Source organism: Protobothrops mucrosquamatus, unplaced genomic scaffold, assembly GCF_001527695.2.
Source record: "Protobothrops mucrosquamatus isolate PMUCROS unplaced genomic scaffold, P.Mucros_1.0 scaffold1175, whole genome shotgun sequence".
NCBI lineage: Eukaryota > Metazoa > Chordata > Lepidosauria > Squamata > Viperidae > Protobothrops > Protobothrops mucrosquamatus.
The window spans coordinates 112289-138691 of record NW_015387389.1 but is presented as its reverse complement, the minus strand read 5'-3'; the positions used below and the strand labels follow the sequence as shown (position 1 = coordinate 138691).

General features: G+C 37.1%; 1 protein-coding gene across 1 annotated transcript in view; it reads right to left on the bottom strand.

Moving 5' to 3' along the window:
• AOPEP (aminopeptidase O (putative)) overlaps nt 1-26403 on the bottom strand; it is a 183878-nt gene that overhangs the window by 80826 nt on the left and 76649 nt on the right. Inside the window, exons 10-12 of the mRNA XM_015820752.1 lie at nt 24236-24296; nt 10661-10723; nt 9822-9908 (exon numbers count right to left, since the gene is read on the bottom strand). Of these exons, the coding sequence (XP_015676238.1) occupies nt 9822-9908; nt 10661-10723; nt 24236-24296 (211 nt within the window). The remainder of the gene's footprint in view (nt 1-9821; nt 9909-10660; nt 10724-24235; nt 24297-26403) is intronic.

The following is a 26403-nucleotide window of genomic DNA, read 5'->3' as shown; positions in this document are numbered from 1 at the left end:
AAGTAAGCAAAAAAAAACAGCATCTGGAAGAGACCTGTATGAAATTGGTATTAGAAACTCTTATTTTTTAGATAAAATTCCTCTGACACATTTCAGAAGAAAAAGGTTTTTTTAATCTGCCCCAATTCTGAATTCCATCAACCCCCCAAATAAGATATCAGAACATTTGGCATCCACTTCCTTGTTCCATCAGTCACCCTCTGAACAAACAAAAGCTTCAAATAATTCTTGCTTCATATCCATGCTTAATTAAATATGAAAGTCAGAAATTCTGCTCAAACCCTGCTTGATTCCTATAGCATCTTTGCCAATGTGTTCCTAAAGGGAGAATGCTGGGTGAAAAAAAAAATCCATCACAGTCCACTCCCATTATTCTAACTAAGCCAAAATGATAATTGTAAAATTCAACAACCATTCTATCCATGCTATCAGAGATAACCTTGTAAGGACATATTTCAGCATTTCACCCAGAGACATACAAACACACTGCTCTTGTTCTGTTGCCTTTATTTCTCCCTCAAATCTCCCAGAATTAACAAGCAGATCAAACTGCCAAATTGCTTTATCAAGTACTTTTAAGTATTTTAAGTACTTTTATAGTCAAGTGATTTCATTTTCCTTAAGAATCTAAGAGTAGAACAGGTATTCTTACTGATATAGGTATATGTAATAAGCTGTAAAGAAAACCTATTTTGCTTTTCTTCCCCAAATTCTATGTCTTTACATTTGATTCATTTTTTTTTTCTAACACTCTCCACACTGTCACTTTCTTATGCTTCTAGCAGCAATAATTGTAAGAAAAATACAGGTAATCCTCGACTTACAACCACAATGGAGCCCCAAATTTCTGTTGCTAAATGAGATATTTGTTAAGTGAGCTTTGCCCCATTTTACGACTTTTCTTGCCACAACTGTTAAGCAAGTCACTCTAAATTGGTTAATTAAGTCACATGGCTTTTACAGTAAATGAATCTGGCTTCCCAATTGACTTTTGCTTATCAGAAGGTCACAAAAGGGGATCAGATGAGCCAAGGGCAACCCAGCAATTGTCATAAATATGAGTCACTTGCCAAAGCCTCTGAATGTCGATCAGGTGACCACGGAGATGCTGCAATGGTCGTAAGTGTGAAAAATGGCCGTAAGTCACTTTTTTCAGTGCCTTGGTAACTACAAACAGCCGCTAAGTGAACTGTTGTAAATCAAAGATTGCCTGTAATCACATGCCATTCACTGATTAATTTTGGCTTTCGAGTCTTTTCTCCCAATGTAACAGTCTGGTTTGTATTTGATGTTCAAATGATATGCTCATATCTAGAGCTCCATATTTAATAAATGAGGCAAAGGACCTCTTACAACCGTGTATTTAGAGACTATGAAGAACAGCTTAGAAAAGAAGTAGTAGTAGTAGTAGTAGTAGTAGTAGTAGTAATAATAATAATAATAATAATAATAATAATAATAATATCAGTTGACTGAGGTTCATGTTTAATGAATAAAAGATAATAATAATAATACAGTTGGAAGGGACCTTGGAGGTCATCTAGTCCAACCCCCTGCTCAGGCAGGAAACACTATAGCAGGGGCAGGCAACCTTGGCTCTTTTATGACTCGTGGACGTCAACTCCCAGAATTCCTGAGCCAGCCATGCTGGCTCAGGAATTCTGGGGGTTGAAGTCCACGAGTCATAAAAGAGCCAAGGTTGCCTGCCCCTGCACTATACCATTTCAGACAAATGGCTGTCCAGTCTGCCAAAACATTCAGTATTGAATGATTTGATTTATAACTGAAGTGGAAAGTGGCTCCTTTGAAAGATTTTGTGTTTCAAAATGATAGCAAATTACATTAAAGTTCAAAAATACTTTCCCATGCCCACCATGTTTTTAAACTCTTTCTGTGTTCACCATCAGAAGATGAACACACATATGAAAAGAATATCAATGTGTATAAGAAGAAGAAAAAATCCAGAGATAAAATAAGTGGGAAATGGAGAACACTGGCAGCAAATAGAAGGCTATGCTCTATTGAGTTTCCTAACATTAGGCTTTCAGAGCAAAAAGTACATTTAGAATCAGTGATAGCACTGTGGCTATTTTTATAAATGGCTGCAATGATGCACAAGGCCAGTCCTAAAGAACGAATTCACGAGAAGGAACATGGATACGGCTAAAAGGGACTTTGTTTCAGACAAAACTGACATCTGACCTCCAAACCATAAACCTACTCATTGGAACCAACCATTATTATTATTTTTTGCTTTAGCCCCTATTCCAGAGACTAGAAAGGTTCAAAGTCAACAATACTTTCTACTCTATTAGACCTTACTGCCCCCCAAAAGTTCTATGGGAGCTTCCATCCTAGCTACATAGCTTTATTGAGACCAGCTAGCATCAGCCAGGGGCACCACAACCATTCCTATAGTTAGGAAGAGCTAGCAATTCTAGCTGCCTCATGCAGCAGATGTGAGTCTCCATTAAATATTAAATTATTGAATGAATTATTTCTGTTTGCTGCAGAGGGGGTGCATCTGTGCATTTCTACCCCAAGAGCATTTTATTTGCAGTTCCACAACCTGAAAGCAAGACTTTTAACTCCTTTAGCATAACCCATTTAAAAGCGTACAGAAGACTTAAACCTACAATGGAGTTGTGACTCCTTGCTCTTTGCTTTAATTTCAAGGCAGCATTTATTCCACAATAATGTTCTTAGTGAAGATGGTGGGTGCTCAGTCAAAAAATCTTAAACATAATCTATTACATTAGATTAAGCTGGTATTCATGTGTGGGCACAAACCCAGGAAAGAAGTAATCGGATATTAAAAAAATAAGGAAGGAACCATTTCCTCCTTTCCTGATTCTAGCACGGAAGGCTTGCCATAAAGCTAACTATTACCTTAAATAAAATTTTATATATACTTCTGCCACTAGCCATAAAAAAAAGACCCAACTATTTTTTTTCCAGTGTATTGTTCCAGGAGGAAATCAAAACTGATACACACATATGCATGCTATAACAATGATTCCTATAACAATGCAGCACGAAACAGAAAATGCACGAAAAATCTATCTACATTGCATTTAGGTCACCGGAATTGCAAACCCTTTCAATTTTAAAGGAGCACTTCAAACAGATTCCTATCCAGGATGTTTGTAGGCGATAACATGTTGCAAAATAAAGGCTTGGGATTCCAGAAAAGTGTTTATTGCTTCCCTTTTCCTTCTGCCTCAGAAAACTGGCAAAAGGTCATTCAGAAAACGTGTAATATTTTAAAATGTTATGGAATAATAGGTTTTATTTAAAATGAAGAGATCTTATACACCAACTAGCAAGCTTCACAAGTCACAAAAGTGGAGACACAGCAAGTCAACCACTGAGATTATAACTGGAAATTGTCCCAATTTATGAAATTGGCATAATGTTCAATGAAATCCAAAATAGGAGACAATGGGAAAGGCAAAATAATGCTAGGAAGTCCTCCTTTTGTATAACTAAGTAGGGCCCAGGGTGGGGAGAAAGGAGAACAACGTGTTCAAGAAGGGAAGCTACTCCAGACTGAATGTCCCAGAAATCTGAGATGAACACCTTCCCAAATTGGTAACAATCATCATAAACACAACACAGTACTCATATTGGGAAATAAGAACAACAGAAGCAACATGGTGATCTAAAAATGAAAGGGAACAAAATGTATTTCCAGAATCTTATTGTCAAGCCAAGTTATATTTTCAAATAATTTCCTGCTTCCAGAACTTGTCCGCATTGACTGCTCAATTTTTTCTTTAATTCATAGACTTTACCTATCCTTTGAGATCAAGTAATAGCGATAGCATCACTATTGTTCTTTAGGTCTACTGGTGCAGACTTCTTCTGGCCCAGAGTCAAACTGGAGAACTTTTAAATGTCTGAAGACTACATTTTGTACCTGTGTCTGAAGTCACGTGAACTCTAAACATATAACTCAATTCTAAGTTATGCCTTTTGAAATATCATTGGGATTAAGTAACATAACCTACAAAAGATTTTGAAAGGCTGCATTTATTTATTTAAAACTTAGAAAGTCTGAATAGAACAAACATGCTTTACATTGCTTTTCAGATATTGGAAGGCCAGCTCTAATGCAGAATGTCTAGGAAAAGAGGAACAGTCTGTTCACTTAATACTAAAGCAGCAACACACACACACACATGCACTACAAATTACGACAGCAGTTCTATTGGAAAGGAATTGCAGCCACCAATCTGATTCCTAAGCCCATTCCCTAAAGCAGGGGTGTCAAACTGCTAGCCCGCAGGCCAGATGCATCATGGCGAAACCGCACCCACCCCATTGCCGGCAATGGAAAAAAAGTCGCGACACATCGCGACACGTCACGTGACCTTGCAAGTTTGACACCCCTGCCCTAAAGCAATACAGCATTCATAGAAGAGAATATTTGTAGCTCAGGGTTAAACTGTGGGGTCCCTGGTGCCACTGGTGATGTTACCAAGTTCGATAATGAACACCTACAAGAAAGCAACCAAGCTCAGAGAACACCAAGGATACCACAACACAGCATTGCTAAGCCACATAGGAAGAGGCAGTCAGATTGACAACTTTGTAAATACCTTAACAGTAGTTCCAGGACAACTGGCATGGGCTTGCAATTACCTCCCATTGGCTGGCAGTGATGAATATTTACACTTTCCCTACCACAAGCAAACCAGTTTCATCCTCTGCAGCTCCTAGGAGCAGCTGAAAGCTTCCTCAGAGGCAATGTGTGTCTCTTTCCTCTTTTGGACACCTTGCTTTTTTCTCTCTACCTCTCTGAAACTCTACACCCAGCTTAAATAGACATCTCCAAAGTTCCATTAAAGAAGGAAAGAAAACAAAATGTACTTCTAAACTCTAGACTTAAAGGCAGCATCCCAAGAATAGAACAGCTATTTGCACGAATGAAAGTACCACCAAATACCCTCATACCAGGGCATCACCATCTGCAGAAATTTTATTTATTTATTCAATTTCTGTAGACGCCCAACTCAACCAAGTGACTCTGGGTGGCTCCTAGTTTGACATGGTTTCGTGTTAACTGTAATTCATTAAAATGCTTTGAAGGAGAGGCACAACCGAATGAAAGGCTCTGCTGCAGCAGTGTGGCTAATTTTCCCTTCAAATAAAAGACCCGACACTTCTGTTGTCTGTCTTTCTTCAGTAAAACTTGTGTTTCCCATTAAGGTGGTCTTAATCTTTCACTGAGCAGCAGGGAAATGGCTCCTGGCAATGAACCACATTAATTAAGTGATGTAATTCTACGTATACTTCAAGTTACTCCCAACACATGGCCGTGCTAGTTGTATGCTCTTTATTTTAAAAGGGTCATATCAGATTGGAGAAGAAATCAGAAAAACGCCTTAGAGTGTGTTTCAGTAATATTCCCAAGGGTCTTTAGACTCCACCAAAATTATTTTACTAATGACACCTGTCTGTGCAACATATAAATGAAGAGATATTCTTTTTTTAAAAAAAAAGACACAATCTGAGTGGTTGTAAGCAGAACTATTTTGAAAAAATAAAGATAGCAGCATATTTAAATGGAGGGAAAAGGCAGGTCTCATTTCCAAATATTATGGTCAAACTTCTCTTTATTCGCATCCCTGAATAGAATAATTTTCAAATTATTGATCTACAATTAATTTCAACACAAGCAAAGTGACTAAAGACAACCTTTCATCAATTAAACTATAACATGAAACAACAGATAACTGTGTTTTAAGTTTCTGGCTTCAAAAATATGAAGATAAGTGAATACTTTCTCTTTTTTTGAATATATCAGTGTTATACAAAATCAAATAATATCTGGAAATTATCATGTAAGCCTAAAATACAACAAATGCAAAGCAACTATTGGCCTATCTTAAAAAAGGCAGCAGAATAACAAAAAAAAGTTACCATGCTCAAGGAAACAACATATGTTGAAAAGATATACATCTGATGCCAACTATAAGCAATTCCCCTTAAGACATAAAGTGGCCATTTAAAGATCACAAAAAAAGAGAAACAAATGAGCAAAAATTAAAATAAAAAAGAACTCATATTTGCACATTTATTTGATTTGATTTCTATAGCTGTTCATCTCAACTTATTCTGGGCAATGTATATCATAAAACATAAAAACACTTAAAACAATGCAAAATAAATACGCATGGCACCAAGCTAAACCATTACGATGGATGTTAATACAACCAGGAAATGCACATATTAATTTACAGATGCAAATGTGAAAATAATATATACTGTAAATAAAACCGCAATAATCGAAAGCCTATGTCCTAATTCTTCTTAGGGAGAAGTGTTCACCTTTCCCCTGCTATGAAAAAGGCATTTTAAAAAAAGTTTAGAATTGAGTGTTTCTTTAGATTGTGAAACACATCCTGAAAATACGAAGCCTAACAGGATAACATTAAATGATATATCTCTACCTACATAAATTCCAGCTATCTGCTATAATGTTCCTTCTTAAAACTGAACAATTATTTCTTTACACTTTTTAATAATATGCTTTTACATTAAATGCCAATATGTTTAATAATCAATTATTACTAGCAATCTACTACTACTTTCAAATAATACTCCATATATTTGATAGCCAAATATTTAAATTACAATTCTTTTGTCTTGGTCCTAAATAAATATGGCATTTGAGTATGCCAGCTTTCCAACAGATGTTTGCAATTAAATTTCCTACTGCTATATCCCCAATATATCAATTTAGTGCTCTGCAGTTAGGAACTCTTTGGTATTATGGCTGATCTCATCATAAAGCAAAGAATAATATACAGTAAATATGTTAAGAAGTTCTTAACCTTGCCTAACTTCTCTTCTTATTTTATGGTAAACATAATTCGTTTTATCATAAAAAGTATAGATTTAAATTAGATTTACTATGATCTCTTTCTTCAAAGATTTCAGTTTTTGTTCCTTAGTCTGATTTTACAACAATTTTGCTTAGTGTTTATTTTAGATTGTTCCTCGTCATAGAAAAATAAAGCCCAAGCTAATCAAACGGTCCAAACACTAGGCTGTACAAAGAGGAATCGATAGGTGTAAACAACGAAAAAATTATGGAAGTGATAGAACTCAAGAAAGGCAAAAAGAAAAAGAAAAAAAAAGAAAAAATAACCAGTCAAGTATTAAGAACTTGAAAAATAATTGGAAAAAAGAAGTCAAATCAGGAAAGGAAATAAAATGAAAAAAATTAAGACTATCATATACCGGTACATGGCAACAGGAAGTAGGTCTTAAACTAGATGTTTGAGCACAGCAAGCAGTATGACAATAAACAGAAGAGATAAAGGAGTAAACTGAAAAATATCAAAGAGGCAGGTTAAGATGGAAATGACCATTTAAATACCTGTACAAGCAATACCCCGTATCAAGTTAAAATTGCACTCCCTGGTATTCCCAGAGGATAGCCCATACTTTTCCAGGACTAATTACTGTATTTGATACTTCGAGGCTTCTGTCCTACAACTTCTAATATGGGATATCATCTACTGAAGCATACCCGCCTACTTTCCAGTCCTTGGAAAAGTTTTTCTAAGCTTTTGCTCCATGGAAATAATTTTTCAAAACATAAGTAACACTTCATGTTGAAGATCTTCCTTTTAAAAGTCACTAAAGCTATAAAGCATAAGATAGAAACAGAGATAAAATACATTCACTAATTTTAATGGTGTTGTGATGGTATAACTTTTACATGTCCTCACTGTTTTTGTTTTTTTTTAAATCTTCCTTATCAGCTTACTAGTAAAGGCAAATGTTTCTATTTTTTTACAATAATTGTTTTATGATAATTTTCTGAAACATTGATGAAGTAACACCAGTCAATCGGAATAGAATCTTCACTGGGAATTACTGTCCTAAGTTGTCTCCTATTTACTAGTATTTTCTTCTTATCTAAAGATTTTTTAAATCAATATTTCGTTTTGATTTGACCTAATCCAGGCTTTTAAAACTTCATCTTAATGTCCCATTATAACAATATTCTTGCATTGTTCTTTAATATCCTCCTATTATTATTTATTATTTATAAATTTTAAAGAAAAGCTATTATGTCATCCCATTTTAGATCACAAAGAGAATATAAATAAATAAAATTCATACTGCTGGCCATCAATACCGTAAAAGTTTCATGGATCACTGTTTAATCTCACTGCATCATTGTATAAAGCAGGTTGTTCCAGGTTTTTAAGCCTTACTTATTTAAAACACTCAAATTCTAACTGACTTCTGGTCAATAAATCACATGAGATACTACTGTGATAGCCTTCGTTTTTCAGGTTTCAGCACTGCAAGTTCCATAACCCTTAGAAACATATTTGTGTTAAAACAGTTGGTTATTCCTAGAGAAGAATAAACAAGTAACTCTGTTCATCTTCTTGATGAAACTACTGGTTATTTCACATTTGATTTCATTGAAACAGTAAGTTTAGATCAAGACTTTTAAGCTAATCTGAACAAAAAGTGAAGTAGCATGTTAAATATAAATTACTATGCGTGTCCAGTAAAAAAATTCAGCTGAATGGATTGTATTATGACAGCCTATGTTATAACAGTAGTCAACTGATGGAGAGTCAGAATATTATGGCTTCATGAGTTTACTCTTCAATTGTCCATCTCTCCCAATGCCACATTCAGCTGTACTATCCAGAGATATCTGTCAAACAGACCAATGTCCATACTAAGGCAACATAACCCTGGAGTTGGCACTCATATTAACAGCAAGAACTTGGCTACAGAAACAGTGATGATTCATCAGACTTTCTAGCTGCACTGTCAAGCTACAAAATAACATACTGCCTTTTAATCTTACTGAAGAAAGATATATAGATTTTCAATAGTTCAACTTAATAAAGAAGCGATTCTGGTGTTTACAATTCTACAAACAGCTCAACATAGTTACTTACCAATCAGCTTTGAACAACAGCACAATTCACAACACAAGGCAGAGATGTAAAATTACTTGGAAGGAAGTTTCATGGAAATCACTAAAATTTAACTTTGTTGAAAAGAGTTCAAGGATAGAACTTTATTCAAATGGATTTGACCCTCAACATCATTATCAAGAAGTATAAGCCACACTTGCTGAGTAGGAAGTCTAAACAAACATGCAGAAAATCACCAGTAAACCATCTTGCTGAAACTTTTCCGTTTACTTAGCTATTCCTACATTTCATAGCAAGACAGGCATAAAAGACAACACACGTCTAGCAATATTATTCTTGAGAACAGGAAATGTTATTTAAGCAAACAAATATATTACAAGAATCTGGCAAGACAACCCATATGTGCATTCAACTTTACCAAGTAGTCCATCAAACATTATTTAAATCTAATACCCGTTTTTTAAAACAATTTTAAGAATGAAATCTTAGGAGCCTTGCACATAATTAATACTGATTAATCCAAGCTGGGAAATTCTTTTAATCTGAAAGTCATACATCAACTTGAAATTTGATATACTGTTTATTTCTAAGACACTAAGCAGGCTTGTTATCTGAATCAGAGGCTTTTAAAGGTTGCATAAAGACGCAACAAAAATGCATTTTATTTTCCACAAAGACTTTTCTAAACTCTCCTTCGCTATAAACAGAGCCCCTAACCTACATTTTGCAGCTCTGTTCACAACAATGCTTCCAGGAATAGTACTATATGAGTTACTTGGTGGCACATAATAAATTTTCATATCCTTTTTAAAAAATATTTTTTAAAAAAGCATAACATGCAAGAAAAATACAAACGACATGATATCCATGACGATATATTAGATCATTAGGAGTCGGTACCTTTTGGAAAGTGACTTCTTCTGATCGTCGCCTTTTCCATCGGGTGCCTTTTCTGAACCTCTGATTTACTTGAATCCATTTTACGACCTATATGTCAAAAACCATACAGCTTTTTTAAGAAGACGCAACTTGAGCACAACTACTCGGCATGAGTAAGAAACTATAAACAGACTCAAGATACAATTTTCCATTGCTTCACTGGAAGGAGAGAAAAAAAAAACTGGGGGAAAAAAAACAACCAGGATAGAAAGATGAGGAAGAGAAATACCGTTCCAGTCCTCCACATCATGTTCTGTTTAATCCATTTAGCTCTTTCTTCCTGATCAGAAAAGCTTTTTTCTCTCTCTATTCCCTCCACCACCCTCACCCAAATGCAGTAAAGTTCCGTCTGGTGCTATAATCTAGCCAAGTGCCCCAGCCAAGAACATTTCTGTAAGGTAAGGAAACCTCGGACGTACCCAAACATTTGTCAAATTGTTACAGAAGTGCACCAAGGCGAAAAGCGACGATGGTGGAGGGGAAAAGGTGCGACTGAGTTCAAATAGTAACACATCTTCAAGGGCAGAGGAGCATTTTAAAAAAAAAGAATCGATCTGGGCAGCTCCTTCCTCGCCCCTCTAAATAGGGTGGGATTAAGGGGGTCGCGGTCAAGGTAATACGAAGGGGCAGCTTCTCCGGTTCACTTCTCGTGGATACAGCGGTACCTCAGGATCGGAGGGCGGAGGGGGAAGGGGGCGGACAGAGATGCCATCCCGTTTTGCAAAAAAAAAAAAATAAAAAAATAAAAAAAATATCCACGATCTAAAACTACCAGCTCCCAAAGGAAAGCGCCTTTTTACCTCTTCTTTCACTTGCTGGGCAAGCCGACCTTCCTGCCAAACGCGACTCTCTTCCAGCAAAGGCTAGATGGGGGGGGGGGGGGAGACAAAATAAAGCGCAAGTTTATTCCAGGCGATCTGGACCGCAGCTTCAAGAGAGAGCTGAAGGAGGAGGGAGAGAGAGAGAGCCCCGATCGTGGCCCCGGCTTCCGAGATCTCGCACCCCCCCCCCCCAAAAAAAAAGATCCAGCGTCCCCGAAAGCTCCAAGAATCGGCTGCGGTCACAACAAAACTTCCCCTCCGCGCAGCCCGAGCTCGGGCGCAAGGCGAGGGAGTCGCTCTTCTCTGGCGCTCGACAAGAAAAAGAAAGAAAAGAAAGAAAGAAAGAAAAACAGGCTGCCCGGTCGGTCGGTCGGTCGGGCGCCCGCTGCCCTGCAAAGCCCGCCGGCTGCGATCGCTCCCGAGGCGCACGCGGTCGGTCTGCTCGTGTTTACCCTGGATAGGGCGGCCCCGGCAGCACCAGCTGCGGCCGCCGCGAAGGGTTCACCGGGCTGCTGGTCGCAAGAGACGGTCCAAACCCCCCTACACACACACACACACACACACTCCGCGCAACAGGCTTGCAAGGAGCGGAGGTCGCGGCTTCCTCGGGGGTTTTCTTCCCCCCTGCCGCGGAAGACGAGGGAATCTCCTAGGGCAGCAAAAACACCTTAAGGGAGCAGGGGACCCCCCCCCCCTTCCTGCCCGGTCTTCGCGGTCCAGCCTCCGAAATCAAAGCGGGGAGGGGGGCGCAGAGGAGGAGGAGGAGGAGCCTGCCTTTAAGGGAATACTCCAGCCCGATCGGCTTTGTTCGCCCCCCATCCCCGAAAGGTAGCTCGGAGGGACGGCTCAGGGACGGCGAACGTCACCATTTAAATAGTGCAGCGTCTGCCTGTCTCCTCCGACGCCCCGTTCAACTTGCCTTGCGTAAACGGCGCCGTTTGAAGTCGGGCGCTCCGAGCAACAGGCAACCGCCGCCTCTCGCTCCCTCCCCCCCCACACACAGCCACACACGCACAACCCCTTTCCCCCCCCCCCCGCTGACGTTTCCGCGCGAACGGCGTCCAGGCTGTCAGTTCTCGCTTGCACGCAAGGCAGGCAGCTGGATGGAAGGGGGGGGGGGCTCGAGAAGAGCGAGTGTGAAGCGGGTTGATAAACCTCGCCTAGGCCGAGTGGGGGGGTCCCTCGGTCGCTCTCTCGACAGCCCGGCTCGCTCGCGGCTTTAATCGGGGACGGCGAGTTCCTTCACTTTCCTACCTGTAATTCGAAGACCGGGTTTCTCCGGACTTGAATAAAGCGACGAAGATTAGGGTGGTTTTTAGACTACGCGCTGGATTAGGGGGTCTTACTACTTACTACAAGGAGCGAGGGTTACCCTTTGCATGGTCACGGGCATTCCTTAAAGAGTTTGGGGGGACTGGAAGGGGCCAAACGAGCCCTGCTTAAGAGCGAGGGTGACGGGGGTAAAGATCGTTTGCAGTCAACCAAAAAAAAAAAAGGGGGGGGGGGTCCCGGATTTCTGCCGTAAAACTCTGACAGCACTATATTTAATACTGGAAATGCAAATCTATGCGCTGAATTGACACTCAAATAATGCTGGCATAAAGTTATAGACTTTTTTTTTCCCCCCTTCAGGTTGCAAATGAATCAAATCGTGAACCTATTTTTAAAAAGTGCAAATAGCGAAACGAGGTAGAAGCGCAAAGTAGGGACAATTCAATTTTACACCAGAAATCTCCTTTTTTCCCCAGCATCCGCCTGCCCTCCCTTTTATTCCAAACCAGAACTTTCTTTAAGCGAGTATTCTAGCTGAACATACTAAAATGCAAGGAAGAATTTAAAACTTTCTCTTCCCAATAGCTCCTTGACCTCTATGGAATCCAAAACGATATCAGATGAATTCCGTGGAGACTCTGAAGTGCATCTTAAAAGCAAGCATTAAGTTTTGCTTTTTGCTACTGGAATCTTGCCATTTCTATTAGTCACGGCCATTCCACAGTTGATTCCTCCATTAAGCTGAAGCTTGGCAAAGCCTAAACTTTGCTTTAAGACTGCTACTCCACCATCAATTGTTTACTTAAGAGTAAATCCCACCAAACTTATTGAAATATCATTACTAAAATTTGTCTACTGGTATGAAAATGTACAGGAAGCAGGAGATTAAAATGACTTTGGGAACATGTTAAAACAATTAACACTTTTGTGGGAGGGGAACCATGTTAGTTAGTCTATGGAGGCAAAAAAAAAATCATAAATCTGGTAGCACACACTAAATCGCAAAATTGAAGAAGCTTCTTGGATGAGGAGCAAAATGTTTTCAGAGAAAAAAACACAAGAAAGTCCAGTTGCCTTTTGGAAAAAGTACCTTTGGGACAAATATGGTAGCACCTTTTCCGACTACTAAGTTATATAAAAAGATGTAATGTTTGTGGACTTCCAGCATTATTCAAAAAAAGTGCTACTAGATTACTGATATAGCTTGTTTCTGTAAACATTAAAAAAAAAGGAAGCAAGGAAAGAATCAATCCTTCAGGATAATTATATTTAGCATATTAATGTTTTCTGACATAAGTATAAGCATAAACTCATGCTCTCACAAAAATTTGATTGATGTATCTATGCATTCTGGGAAAGAAAGTTTCTAAATTTTTAGATTTAGATCAGAGCAGATTTTCTCCTACATGAAATTAGATGCCATTTATGAACAGATGTCAAAACATAAATGTGTGTCGAGTGAGCTCACTAAATCTTGACCACCACTTTAACTTTATTGCTTTTGGTTTTTAAAAAGACATTGCCTGCCCCCTTTTTTTACTACCACAATAACCTTCTTTCAAGATCAAAAGCTTTAGATCAAAGCCAAGCTCAAGCTCTTTGCTTTAAATAGAAGCAATATTGCCATGAAATATATTATTCAAAGAAAAAATATCTTAAAGGAGATATTATGATGGAAAAAACCCTTTTCTAGATTTTTACATTCGGGCTAATCCCATCTGTAAATATCTACGAAAACTGCTACTTTGACTTATTCAGCACTTCCACTGGCAAAAATTATTTAGGAAAATATTTGTTAACACAAAGGAGGCATCCGTTTAGAATATATGTACATTTACTCCCAAGGGACATCTTTCTGCAACTGATACACTTATTTGCACACTATAATATATATGCATTCATGTATATCAAATGACTATACGTCACCAGCCTCTTTGAACGGTTCCCCCAAAATGTACGAGGTGATGGGACAGGGGGTCCCAGGCAGTGCTGATTAATTGTAGCTTCCATCTTATGAAAATTAGTCTAGCACCTTCAGTGTTTGCATATCAGAAGTTATTAAAAACAAACGCATTCCAGAAAGTCTTAGGAACCGAATGTGCACCTATTGTCTCCAAGGTACTTTTTCAAAAGGCAGCTGAGCTGTTTTTTCCTTGAGGAAGAAGAACTTGGATGACTGAGAAACTCCACAGACATTGCACCTATTGTATTATGAAAGATTTGTTTCGATCTTAATTTAGTGTTTTTTAAAGTCATGTTTTATGTTTTTATGATGTACACTGCTGACAGTAATTGTTGAGTTCGGCAATATAAAAATACAATAATATATTGTATTATATTGTCTATTAATGTTCTTGAGACAGTGCTACCCATTCAGATTATTTTGATGTAAATTACTATGATGCAGTAAACTTTAGAACTTGGGACCAGGAAATCTAGGTTTAATAATAATATTAATTATTAATAATATTTGCTGTGTAAATATTCAGAATACATATGAAGTACAAGCAGTTTTCAACCACAGAATGCTAAATGTTAAATGCTGAAAATACAGATTCCTTTGCTGAACCAACTCACAGAATGAAACAAGAATAACTTTTTATGTACCACACACACACACACACACACAGAGAGAGAGAGAGAGAGAGAGAGAGAGAGAGAGAGAGAGAGAGAGAGAGAGAGAGAGAGAGAGAGAGAGAGAGAGAGAGAGATGTGACAGCTGCTCCTCTATGCCACTACCTCTCTGGGCAACTTGTTTTACTGTTGAAATTCTGTTATATTCAATCAGAATCTGCTTTCCTGTATCTTAAATAATTACTCTGGATCCTGCACTCCGGAATGAAAGAGATCAGATTTTAGTCTTTTTTGTGACTTCACTGCAGATACAGATAGTCCTTGCTTAATGTACCCATTCAAAGTTACAACAGTGCTGAATGAGGAGCACTTATGATGGGTCCTCGAAGCTGCAGCTGTTACAGCATCCCTGTGTGGTCACATGATCATTATTTGGGCACTCTGGCTTGAAAATGCAGCCTTGCAACATCTCATGTTCACAGTATTGCCATTCGTGACCTTCATTGCCAGCTTCCGACAAGCAAAGTCAATGGGGAGGCTGGCAGAAGGTGTGGCTATGTGGGATTTACCTAATAGCATCAACTGGGCTGCCAGAATTGCCATTGACAGTCAGTGTGTGGTCACATGACATCCTGCAACAGAGTTCCTGGGTCCAATTACCTTCAGTAAATGAAGACAATCCGTATTTGAAGAGAACTATCATTTCCCCCCTCAAGGCTTTGCTCAAAATTAAATATACTTGTCTCCTTTTATCTTCTTAGATTCTAGTCTTCTAATCAATCTTAGTGTTTTCTCGAGACCTGTTACAATTCCCTGATTCTTTCTTAAAATGTGATACTTTGAACTTGCGATTATGAAATAATGTTTCTTTACACTGAATACAACAGCATTTGTCTTCCTTACAGTGACATCTCACTTTCGACTCATACTTAGTTTGTCGTTAATTAATATTGCAAAGTATTTTTTACAAATAGCATTGCCAAGCCAGGTGTCCACTATCTTTTATCCCTGCCTTTGATTTTTGTTTCCAAAAGAAAAACTCTGCACTTATTGGTGTTAGATTTCACGCTATTACATTCAACTCATTTCTTTAAAGGACATTCAGAATTGTATTTCTTCCTTCCAGATGTTATTATTTTATCTCATTCAGTTTTGTGTCATCTGCAAGTAAGAAAAGTATTCTTTGAGGAGGAGAGTCTACATGGAATATGATTGTCATTCCCATTCAGCTACTCTCAAAGGAAAAAAACAGACCAGCATTTCCACAGTTCAAGTTATGAATAGAGAGATCCAAAGATCCAGTTTAGTATACAGGTTAAGGAAACTGGAGACCGTGAATTCTAGTTCTGGCCTTTGGTACATAGCCAGCTGGGTAACTTTGATCTAGTCAGTTTCTCTCAGCCTTAGGAAGGAGGCCATGGCAAATCCCTTTTGAAAAACCTTGCCAAGAAAACTGCAGGGACTTGTCCAGGCAGTCTCAAAGAACCAGACACAATTGAACATAAAAAAGGGAGGGTGCTAGTAGTGAATATGTCATCACACAAAATATCCCTGTATGCTGGCGTCCTAGAAAGATATTCATACTTAAGGTTTAGAATCCAGTGAAAATGTAGTTAATAGATTTGCAGTTATTGGATATGAATTCAGAACTTGCAAGTCTCTTCATGTTCTAGTTAGATTTTATCATGAAATGCACTGGGGTATAATATAAAAAATGTTGGGATTTTGCTTCTATTTTCTTATGCTCTGAATTTTAAGACTGTAGCATAATGCAGAACACTTTCACATGGCATGCATGAATCTTTAAACATAATCAGTTATTTTTGGAATTCTTATATAGTTCACACAAATTTTTTTAGCAGGTCTTAATGGCCACCCAAAAAGAGTTTAAGGCATGTCCAATAGAGCGGTTCTATTAAAAATCCAAGCAGCTGGGCCCTCTGACTAGCTGGGGCATACCAAAACATTAAAAAGTTTTATCCACCACGCCAAGCAAAATTTCTTGCTATTTAAAGGAAATTTGAGCTTTTCATACTACATGCCTGAAAAATGCTCAACTTTATTCAATAGCTAGATAGAGCCTGATTTAGAACAGAACTACACGCCAGATGTATACACTTCTTTGTTTGTGTCATATTCTGCCTTTTTAATAAAATGCAGGACCACTGTTGCATGTTTACCTGTTCAAAATTGAACAACCACACCCAGATAAGCAGATTAGTCAAGAAACAGCTGACTTTTCTTTTCCCTTTTCAAAAAATTATCTTTCCCAAAACAAAACAACACAAAACAAAACTCAACATGACATTAATTGTTGGTAATGCTTTAAATATGAGTATTCCTATCAAAATCTATCCATGATATAAAGCTAAATCTCAACAACTGTCTTGCTTAGCAACGGGAATTTTGGACTCAATTGTGGCCGTAAGTCTGCATTCAGGGTCTGGTTTATAAGAAGCATATGATGCCCTTTCATCAACAGCTCCATGGGCTAAGAATTAAACAGTTCTTTTATGACTTTTATAAATTTATTTTGATAAGAGACCAGGATATTTGGAAACCATTCTCACCCATATGCTCAGAATTTAAGATCTCTCAGAGAAGCTCTTTTATCTCTTCTGTGGAATCCAGTTGGCTTCTCACTGGTTGCTCACAGGCTCTTCCACTTTCTATTAAGAGAAGTTAACTCTATTATTATTTTTCTTCCTGAATGCATATTTATTTTGACAGATATTTGATTCATAAGCCTCCTTGCTTCTGAAGCAGGTTTTGAAGTGGTATATGCTATTATTACTTTGTTGTTATTGTGTGTTTATTTACTATTTTTACATTTACATTTTTACTATTTTTAATTACTACTTAGTTCTGTGATCTATATTTTATCATTAGCCTAATGCAGGAACTGTATCCAAAACCATTTTACTGAGAAAAAAACAATGAACAAAAGTGTAGATTCCTGCTGTTCTCACTCATAGATCTTCCTTCATGATAACTGCATTTCAGAACGTTGTCTGAAAGTGCATCATGCAATAATCATGTTAAAGCTAAATAGGCTTCACCGTAGTCAGTTAATAAATGAGAGAGCACTTATGTTTATGTACACTCATAAATATAATAATGTACTGGACTGCTCTAGTTTTTCATGAAGAAATATGAAGGTAGCTGAAGCCTGATTTTGTAGAAGAATCTATGAAGCTATCTTCTGATGAGCAGGCCACTGGTTTATCTAGCCAAGAATGTGCTTATTTTAACTGGCAATGGCTTTCCATGATCTCAAGTGGGGTCTTTCATAGCAATTGCCAGCTCTTAGTATGTAGTTATGATGTTTTTAACCCATGGTACGAGGCAATGACCGTGAACCTACAACCACCAAGGCTTGTGCTATAGTTACTGACCTATCACCCTACCTCCAAAATTTGATGCCAATCTGTCAGTCTAATAGTCCTGAATGTGCTTGAAGTTCGTTCCAGTAAAGGAAGAGATTGAAGTGTATTGTGATCTGCCAGTTCCCAATTTATGGTATTGCCCCTTTTCTTCCTGTTCTTTATTTATAATGGAATAAACTGAATGCCTCCCTGAGATTTAGAAAAAAAGCATTAGCTCATTTAGGGTTATACAAACCAACAATTTTAAAAAATGCAAGTCACTTATTAATGCATTTCTAGGCTGCAATCTTGCATAAATAAGAAGAGCCATTGAGCTTTAGAGTAGAGATGCTTAGTATTGTCTTTTTATTGTCTTATATTCTTTGTGCATGCCTTTTGGTTAGAAAGCAATGTGGATATGATTTAAATACGGTCATAAGTATCTATGACCATATTTAAATATGACTTAAATATGGTCATAAATATTCTCATAAAAATATTCCTTCATAGTTCAAGAGCTTCAACACATTTCCCTGTAGACAGGACAAAATAACATTGGAGGGACACACACACACACACACACACACAATCCCAAATTTGAAGTATGTTTAGCAATAACAGTGGCAATTGTAAAATTACTCTCAATTACAGCAAGGTTTTAATTGAAATCTAAATAGATGAAACATAACCAACTTCTCTTACAACTCTTAAATATTTCAAGCATAACAACCTAAATGTATTTTATGTTTTACAACTGATCCAAGTCACAACTGTAAAGGCTAGTAGGCTTTTAAAAATGTGAGGTTTTCCCCCTCCCCCCCCGAAATAGTTAATCCGTACTTGCTTACAATATTTCCAGAATCAATAGGAGGCTGTCATTGGTTGGCATCTTTATACATCTATTGTACTAAAACTGTCTCCATTTCAGTCCCTCAAGGAGGACTTCCATTGCTGAAAAACAGTCAGCGCTGAGCCTCTGGGAACCTCTTGAAGTGAACTCAGCTGCCCTTCTTTATTTGGCATGCCAGTAAGCTTGAGAAAATGAAAACCATGGCAAAGAGCTAGAAAGGGGTGGGGTACAAAGACTTTTAGTAAACTGATATAGTAAAAGTTTTTTTGTCTGAGATAGACAGGCAATCCATTGCCATGCAGAGATGTGCTGTTTGAATTATGGGACCCCTCTTCCTCCTTCTCAGGGTATTGAGAATAGGGTCCTGGAAGCCAAAACTGACTCCATTTTTTATTCAGAGTTAGTTTTGCAGCTACATACTATATCAGCAAGTCAACAGCCAAATGGTTGGAAGTTGTGTCTGCAGCATTTTGCTTGTTTATTACTGCATATAGACACCATGAAAGATATTCCAATAAAATTTGAAACTTTGGGACCACTGTTCAAAAGGAAACGTATTCTGGGACTACGCATTCTTCTCATGTTGTTTTGGATGGGGGGAAAAAAACCTCAGCAAGACAAGAGAGTTAATTCATAGCTAATCTTTTTTTGCTTTTCTTAGGATCTTTTTTCGAGGCACAAATTAAAATAGTCTTGTACTGTGCAGGCTCAGCTTTATTAGAAAAAGCTCACATCCCTATTTAAGAAAGAACTTTCCTTCCTCTTCTGGGCTTCCAGACCTTTGAATATGTAGGTGGAAGAGTAGGAACTTGGGAATGTGAATTTGATCCAGCATAGACCAGCCAGGCAGCAAACTCTTATTGTTCTGGAGATACCAAACATACTTCCTTTCTACTAGGGGCAAATCCAACCATTCTGTGCATAACTTAGCTTTTATGCTAGCAGTGTGATTAACAGGAAGAAGACAAGCCACAAAGAATATTTAAGCTCTGTAAACAATTTCTTATGAACTACTTTCATGGATTCTTTTCTAAAGGGAACCTATTTTCATATTTCAGATCCCTGTATATGAAGCTGCTTCCAGTATCAATACTGTGTGACTATTCCTGAGTTTCTAAGGAACCCCAAACTTTTCTAAACTAGATTTTTGGCTACATGGTGCTACTTTTAAAACTCTCTGTATAAATTCATAGTAAAAGCTCATTCATTAACCCACAGTATGTCCTGAAATGCCAACATTAGTTACAGTTCAGTGATATATCAAGCTTCAGAATGATGGTAACTTTCTCTTGAGAACAGCTATCAACACCAGACCTGATAGGAGTTGAATAGGCAAACTGTAAAGCTTCAATGGAGCAGAAAAAAAATAGGAAATAGTCTCCAAATGAGGGGTTGTAACCTATGCTTACTAGGTGGAAGAGGTGTACCGCCAATTTTTAAACAGTGTACTTGACCTGCAGAAATAGAGAGATCTCCTTAAACTTGCATTACTTTCACTTTCTTCATCAAGGTATATTCTTCATCAAGATACATTACATTAAAGTATATAGCCACTGGAGCAAAAGAAACAGAAGAACTACATGAAAAATAATCTAGAAAGATTGTTACTACTCTAGAGCTGACAACCTCTTTCAGAAATAAAGTCCGAATTTGTTTATGCTGGAGATGGGGTAAAGAAAGTAAGGAGAAATACAGATATTAAAAATGCCCCCCTATAAATGTCAGTCATTCATCAGTAAATTTAAAATAAGAGAGTTTTCTTATTTGATGAATGCATTCCCTAAAATCTGTAAGGTTGGTTTATAATAGCATAATTAAAAAATAATATGTAGCCTACTGTCTTCAGCCATAATTATTTTCCCAATCATACTGAAACATTCCAAAGCCAGCCAAAACAAAACCAGACTTTTGCTGAAAAGACTAGTTGCTACAGCTTACTCTATGGATAACTAAAGCACAAAATATCTCTAAGGAAAAACATTTTGTTATTATATCTGGATGAATGCCATTTGCTTGTTTTTCATTTATTTAAAATGTAATTGAACATGGAGCTGAGAAATCACAGTTTGACTAGCAGAGCTGAGAGTGAATAATCTGGAAATGCATTTTCATTTAAGCACTGTAGCTATGATAAAAATTGTTTAAATGTGACCTTTACCTAACCTGATTTTATTATATTTTATAATAATTTAATATTTCTAATCCCCTTGAAATCAACTAAAGACACTTTGGGATGATGACCAATGTCCCAGACAAAAATATTCTAAATAGGAAAGTTTCTTTATAAAGATCAAATCAATAAAAAGACCAAAATTAGTAGATTAAAATACATAGATCAAATCTTGCCAAACATCTGGATCATTTGAAAATGTTTCTGCAAAATGACAGAAAATTCACAAATAATACTTAACTTGTTCTGGGAAAGGCACACGATCTTTACAAGCCCTGAGACCTGGATACCCCAAAGCACTTTATTTTTTGGAGCTCTATTACTATAGTTTAAGACGGAAAGGATGGAAAGGAAAATGTTTTATGATTAGCCCTAATTGGATCGGATTAACTGAACAAATATCTCTCTTCACCATATTTATTCAATGTTATATTCCAGGACATTCTCCAGGTGACCCCTACCCCTCAAATGAGACAGAAGCTGCAAGAATGAAAGTCTCAGATTACCTCCTTTTCATTATTTAAATTACTATTGTTGTGTTCTTTCTTAGAAAGGGACTCCAGAGTAAGCTGCAATTTCAGTTTCTTTATTACATGATACTCCGACATCTCACTTCTCTGTTTTGCTTCCCTTCCCGCTCTTCTCTAAGTTCTCCCTCTGCCTGTTTGCTGCAATTTTTCTTCAGAGTTGTATTAATACATACATACTATTCTACTATTAAAAGAGAGAGAGAGGAAATTAATCATTAAAACTTTCCTCTCCCAGACAACAAAAGCTGATGTTAGAGCAATTTAAGATGGCTAATGAAGAGGTAAATCTGAAGCTAATCAGTCCTTAATTTTTCAATAGCAACTAATGCAAAGAGGATTGATGTTGCGAAGAAGTGCTATATTTATACTATGAGGGTCTTTACTAGTGCTTCTCTGTATATTTCATTACAAAAATATTTATTTATTTATTTGTAAAATGTATTGGCTGCCCATCTTATGTCAGGGTAACTCTGGGCATTATTGTCTCAGCCCTGGAGATTATAGATATATTTAGCGGGGGGGGGGGGGAAATTGGAAGAGGCCAAAGTTACCATCACATGGATCTCCATTAAAAAAGAGAGAAAAAGAGCTACGATTCTAAAGTTCAATTTCAAAATGAATGCATATAGAAGAAGGAGAAAAAATCCTCATGTGGCATTTTGGATCATGGATATAATAACAAGGGAAGGTAGGAAAAAGTGACGCCTAACATATGCATATCATATAGGAAAGGAACAAACAAAATCACTGTGTACTGGTAAGTTGTAAAAGTACAGCAAATGCAGGAGAAAGCATAGACCAGGGCTTCCAACCGGGGGTGAGATGATATTTCAGGGGGTGCGAAAATTTGGGTTTTCAAAATTATAGTGTATATACATAATCCGTTGCCATTATTTCAAACTTTTGTAAGGGGTGCGAGAATATATCTAAAACATTCTAGGGGTACGGGGTACAAAAAAGATTGGGAGCCGCTGGCATAGAGAAACCAAAATAGATGATTTAATGAAGTGTACAAATTATTATAGGATATGATTGATTATTACTTGTTTAAATAACTGAAGGATGTGTTAAGTAAGCATGGAGTTTATGCATAGTTTTACCTTATTCATTTCCTTGGGTGGGGTTATACTAAACGGATGACTAAAGAAAAAGGTATGTTGATCATGGAAAGCTTTGTTCAGCCATAGAGAATTATAGTTCAAACAAATCAAAGATGTCATCGCTCTTGAAATCTTTAGAAACAGACAGGAACAATAGCAAACATCTGGAAGCACATTTTTACACAATGATGGACATAGCCACAGCATTAATTAATAATTTCTTAATTGGTTGTTTCATACTCTAAAATCAGCTGTTTCTAAATTCGTCAGTGTCATTTAAACTCAGTCTGGAGTTGCTGACATTAAATCATTATTAACTTACTAGAAGGTGAAAAGCTCTCCAGTCCTGTGGTGAGTCACCTCTTAAGCTGCTGTACATCCTGAACTGATAAACAGCAAAATCAACAGCACAGGGCAACTGACCTTATTTAACCCAGACTCAACAAGTTTCAAGAAAATGCTCTCCTACAATCTTTTGTGTCTACCCAAATGTCTTTTTTTTTTTTCAGAATACATATATAATGTAAGACACTGGAAAATCTAACTATGATCCAGTCAAAAGCTATGGGTTTGCAGCTATGGGGAGGGGACATTCTTTTATAAGGCCCAATTTCCTGAAAAATCCTTCATAAGGAATTTGAAGAATATTTACTAAAGTCATGGCCTCTCCTATCCCAACATCAAACTCTTTTGAGCATAACTGTGTTGGATTCCATTTATCTGAACTGCTCTGAGTGGACATGATAGGAAAATAACTGAAATGGATAGATAAAAACATTTGCTCCTTCAGATTTCTAAGATTTCTAAGATAGGAAATGGAAAACTGGTTCTATGACTCACTGCTGGATTAATCTATTCTTGGTTTCTGCCAATTTTGCCTGGGCTAGCCACACAGATTGGCCATTACGGAGATTAAAGGTCAGCATTCCAGGGAGATCAAATTTTGGACGTCTGGAGAATATGTATGCAATCCACAGAAGGACCTGTGAAGGATAATGATGTGTTTTCAAATGTACTTGTTGTCTCTAGCATTTCCAGATAACTGGATGCAGCAATTAAATATATGAATCACAGATAGAATGTGCAACTGCTATATAGATTACTGGGAGGATGATTTCTTTACTGCCACTGTTTATCTTGCTTGAGTAAATTGTGTAATTAAATATCATTTTGTATTCCTTTGTGAAGGATATCACTCCATTTGAAATTAAATGTTTCATTTTTCCTCTTTTCTTTTCAGAAAACAGTCTGTTCCTAGCATAACTGTAACAGGTGTGAAGCCTTATAAATCGGTCCCACTAAACATTAAAAAGTTGATAAATAAAATTAATTTAAAGCAGTGTTTTATTTCATCCACAATAATGCAAGAAACATAAAATTCCATTTAAAAAATGTGAAGTGTCGCTAAGATTCCTTAATAATACAATTTCCAGTGAACAGTATCCTTAGTAATAAAGTAAGGTTTAAGAGATTTTTTTCCCCCCACTTGGCAGCATCTCTTTGAGGAAAATAAAAAATGGAATCTGCAAATGATAAAAGTTGATTCCCATATGTGCATTTTATAAAAACATAAACTGGATATTATTAAAATTTAGATTCATGCCGTATCTATTATAGAAGGAAGAGTAATTTGAACAACATGTTCAGCAGATTCATTCTATTGATTCTATTCAAAAAACACATTTCCATTTACCTTGGGTATCCCTGAGCAGTCAAGCCACTTCTGGAAAATGTTTTCAATCGCCAGACCATACCTTCCAAACAAATAAAAAATTAATCATAAACATGCAATGTATGTAAGTGTGTGTGTGTGTGTGTGTGTGTGTGTGTGTGTGTAAAATTCTTGAGTTATGACCATTGGTTCAGCAGCTATTCAAAGTTATGACAGCACTAAACGAAAGGTACTTACAACAGGACCTTGTAATTCTGGCTGTTGCAGTACTCCGCGGACATATCATTGCTATTTCTGACAATCCTGCCAGGTTCCCACAAAACAAGTCAATGGAAAAGCCGGGAGAAAGTTGAAGTTATGTGAGGTCCTCATTTAACAATCCATGTGGCCCTTGCTTAACAACAGATGTTAGAATTGTTGTTGCTAAGCAATGTGGTCACTTGATATCACCTAGTATGACCATGTCATACTATCTGTTGCTTAGCGATAGTAAATCCAGTCCCAGTTGCCATCATAACCTAAAAACTGCTTGTGTGTATGTCTTTGTGTGTGAAACACACACCTATCTCTCCTTACACACACACACACACACACACACACACGATAAAAACAGAATAATTGCATTTACTCTTAAGAGCTTATTAATTTTTCTGTTTTTGTAATTTCTTCATACTTTCTTACTAAAGCGTATAATGAATAGGAAATTCTAGTTATTTAAAGTTTCCTAATACGAGTTTTCATATGCTGCTCCTATGTACATTCATACATGTTCACCTATAAAATACATTTCTATATATAAATTGGCATCCTTTCTTTCTGGGTTCAAGGAGAGCAGCAAAGGCGTAGCTGTTCCTTCTAACACAGGAGAGATGAATCTGACATGATTTCCTATACTTTCCCCATAATTTTAATATTGTATTTGCTTTATTATGAGTGGGTTTATTGATTGTTTTTGAAGGATTTTTTTTTTATGATGTTTTGGTTTGTCAGCAACCCAGAGCTTCCAGGACCGGGCAGTATACGAATGAAATGAATCAAAACAAAATGAAACAAGACAAAACAAAATTTAATTATAGGGACCAAGACAAAGCAGTGAACCTATGAAAATATCTAAAGCAACTCAACTGTGTATCTCTTAAAGATGGTTCAGCAGAGCAAGCACCTTAAACTCCCCAGAGATGTTTAGATAAGACAAGCTAAAATTAAAAGGCATTTGGTAGAATGTCAAACATAACAACAAAACCAGTGCTCTGTGAGATCAGATCCCCGTCCCTTTTAGTCCAGCAGTCTGTTCTCACGGTGGTCAACCAACTGCACAAGGAATTCACTGGTTTCCCAGCAGATGGCCTTCAGATGGTCTACACTGCCATTGAAATTAATAGCCATTGATCCCCATGACTTCTATGAATTGATCCAACCCCCCTTTTTTTTAATCCAAAGCAGGTGGGCTTTAAAATTTGTTTACAAATTCAGCCTTTTCCCACACACTTATTTTTTTCCATTAGTCTGATGCAACAAGAGGGCAATACTTTGTCAGATTTTGCCAGCAAAGCCTCATTCCTTATGAAACAATCTAGTCTATAAACCCGACTCTGCATATTTGTAGGATATTTCATTGTAATTAGTTGAAAATAATCAAAATAGGTTTAAGCAAAGGACAACTGCAACACGACAGTTACTTAGTAATGTGACAAGATGACATATCACTTGTATTCACCCTAGTTTATATGCTACTAAAACTATTGGATCTGTTTGTACCCTTCAATTGGGCAAAACAGAGCATTATAGGATAGTATTATTTTTTTTTGAACCAATGAACCTAAAATGGGCTATAGAATGCATTCAAAATCCAGGAGCCGACTCCTGTGGGACTGAAATTTGGCAAAGCTGTGGTCATTTCAATGATCATAATTTTCAGCACTCTCTGCCAACTTCCTATAAGAAAAATCAATGGGGAAGCTGACAGGTATTTTCCCCTGTTCCCGTTGGTTTTTTGCCTGCTTGGGTCATTTTATTTCTTTGTTTAGATAAAAAAAAAGTCTGAAATGATGACCGTAGGTTGTATAATATATTTTAAAGCCCAGAACAGAACCGCATACAGGTTTCTATTTCCATCATGAAAGATAATTAGTACAATATTTCCACTATACACAGAATTCAAAATGCAGATGTCTAAAATTTGTTCATTT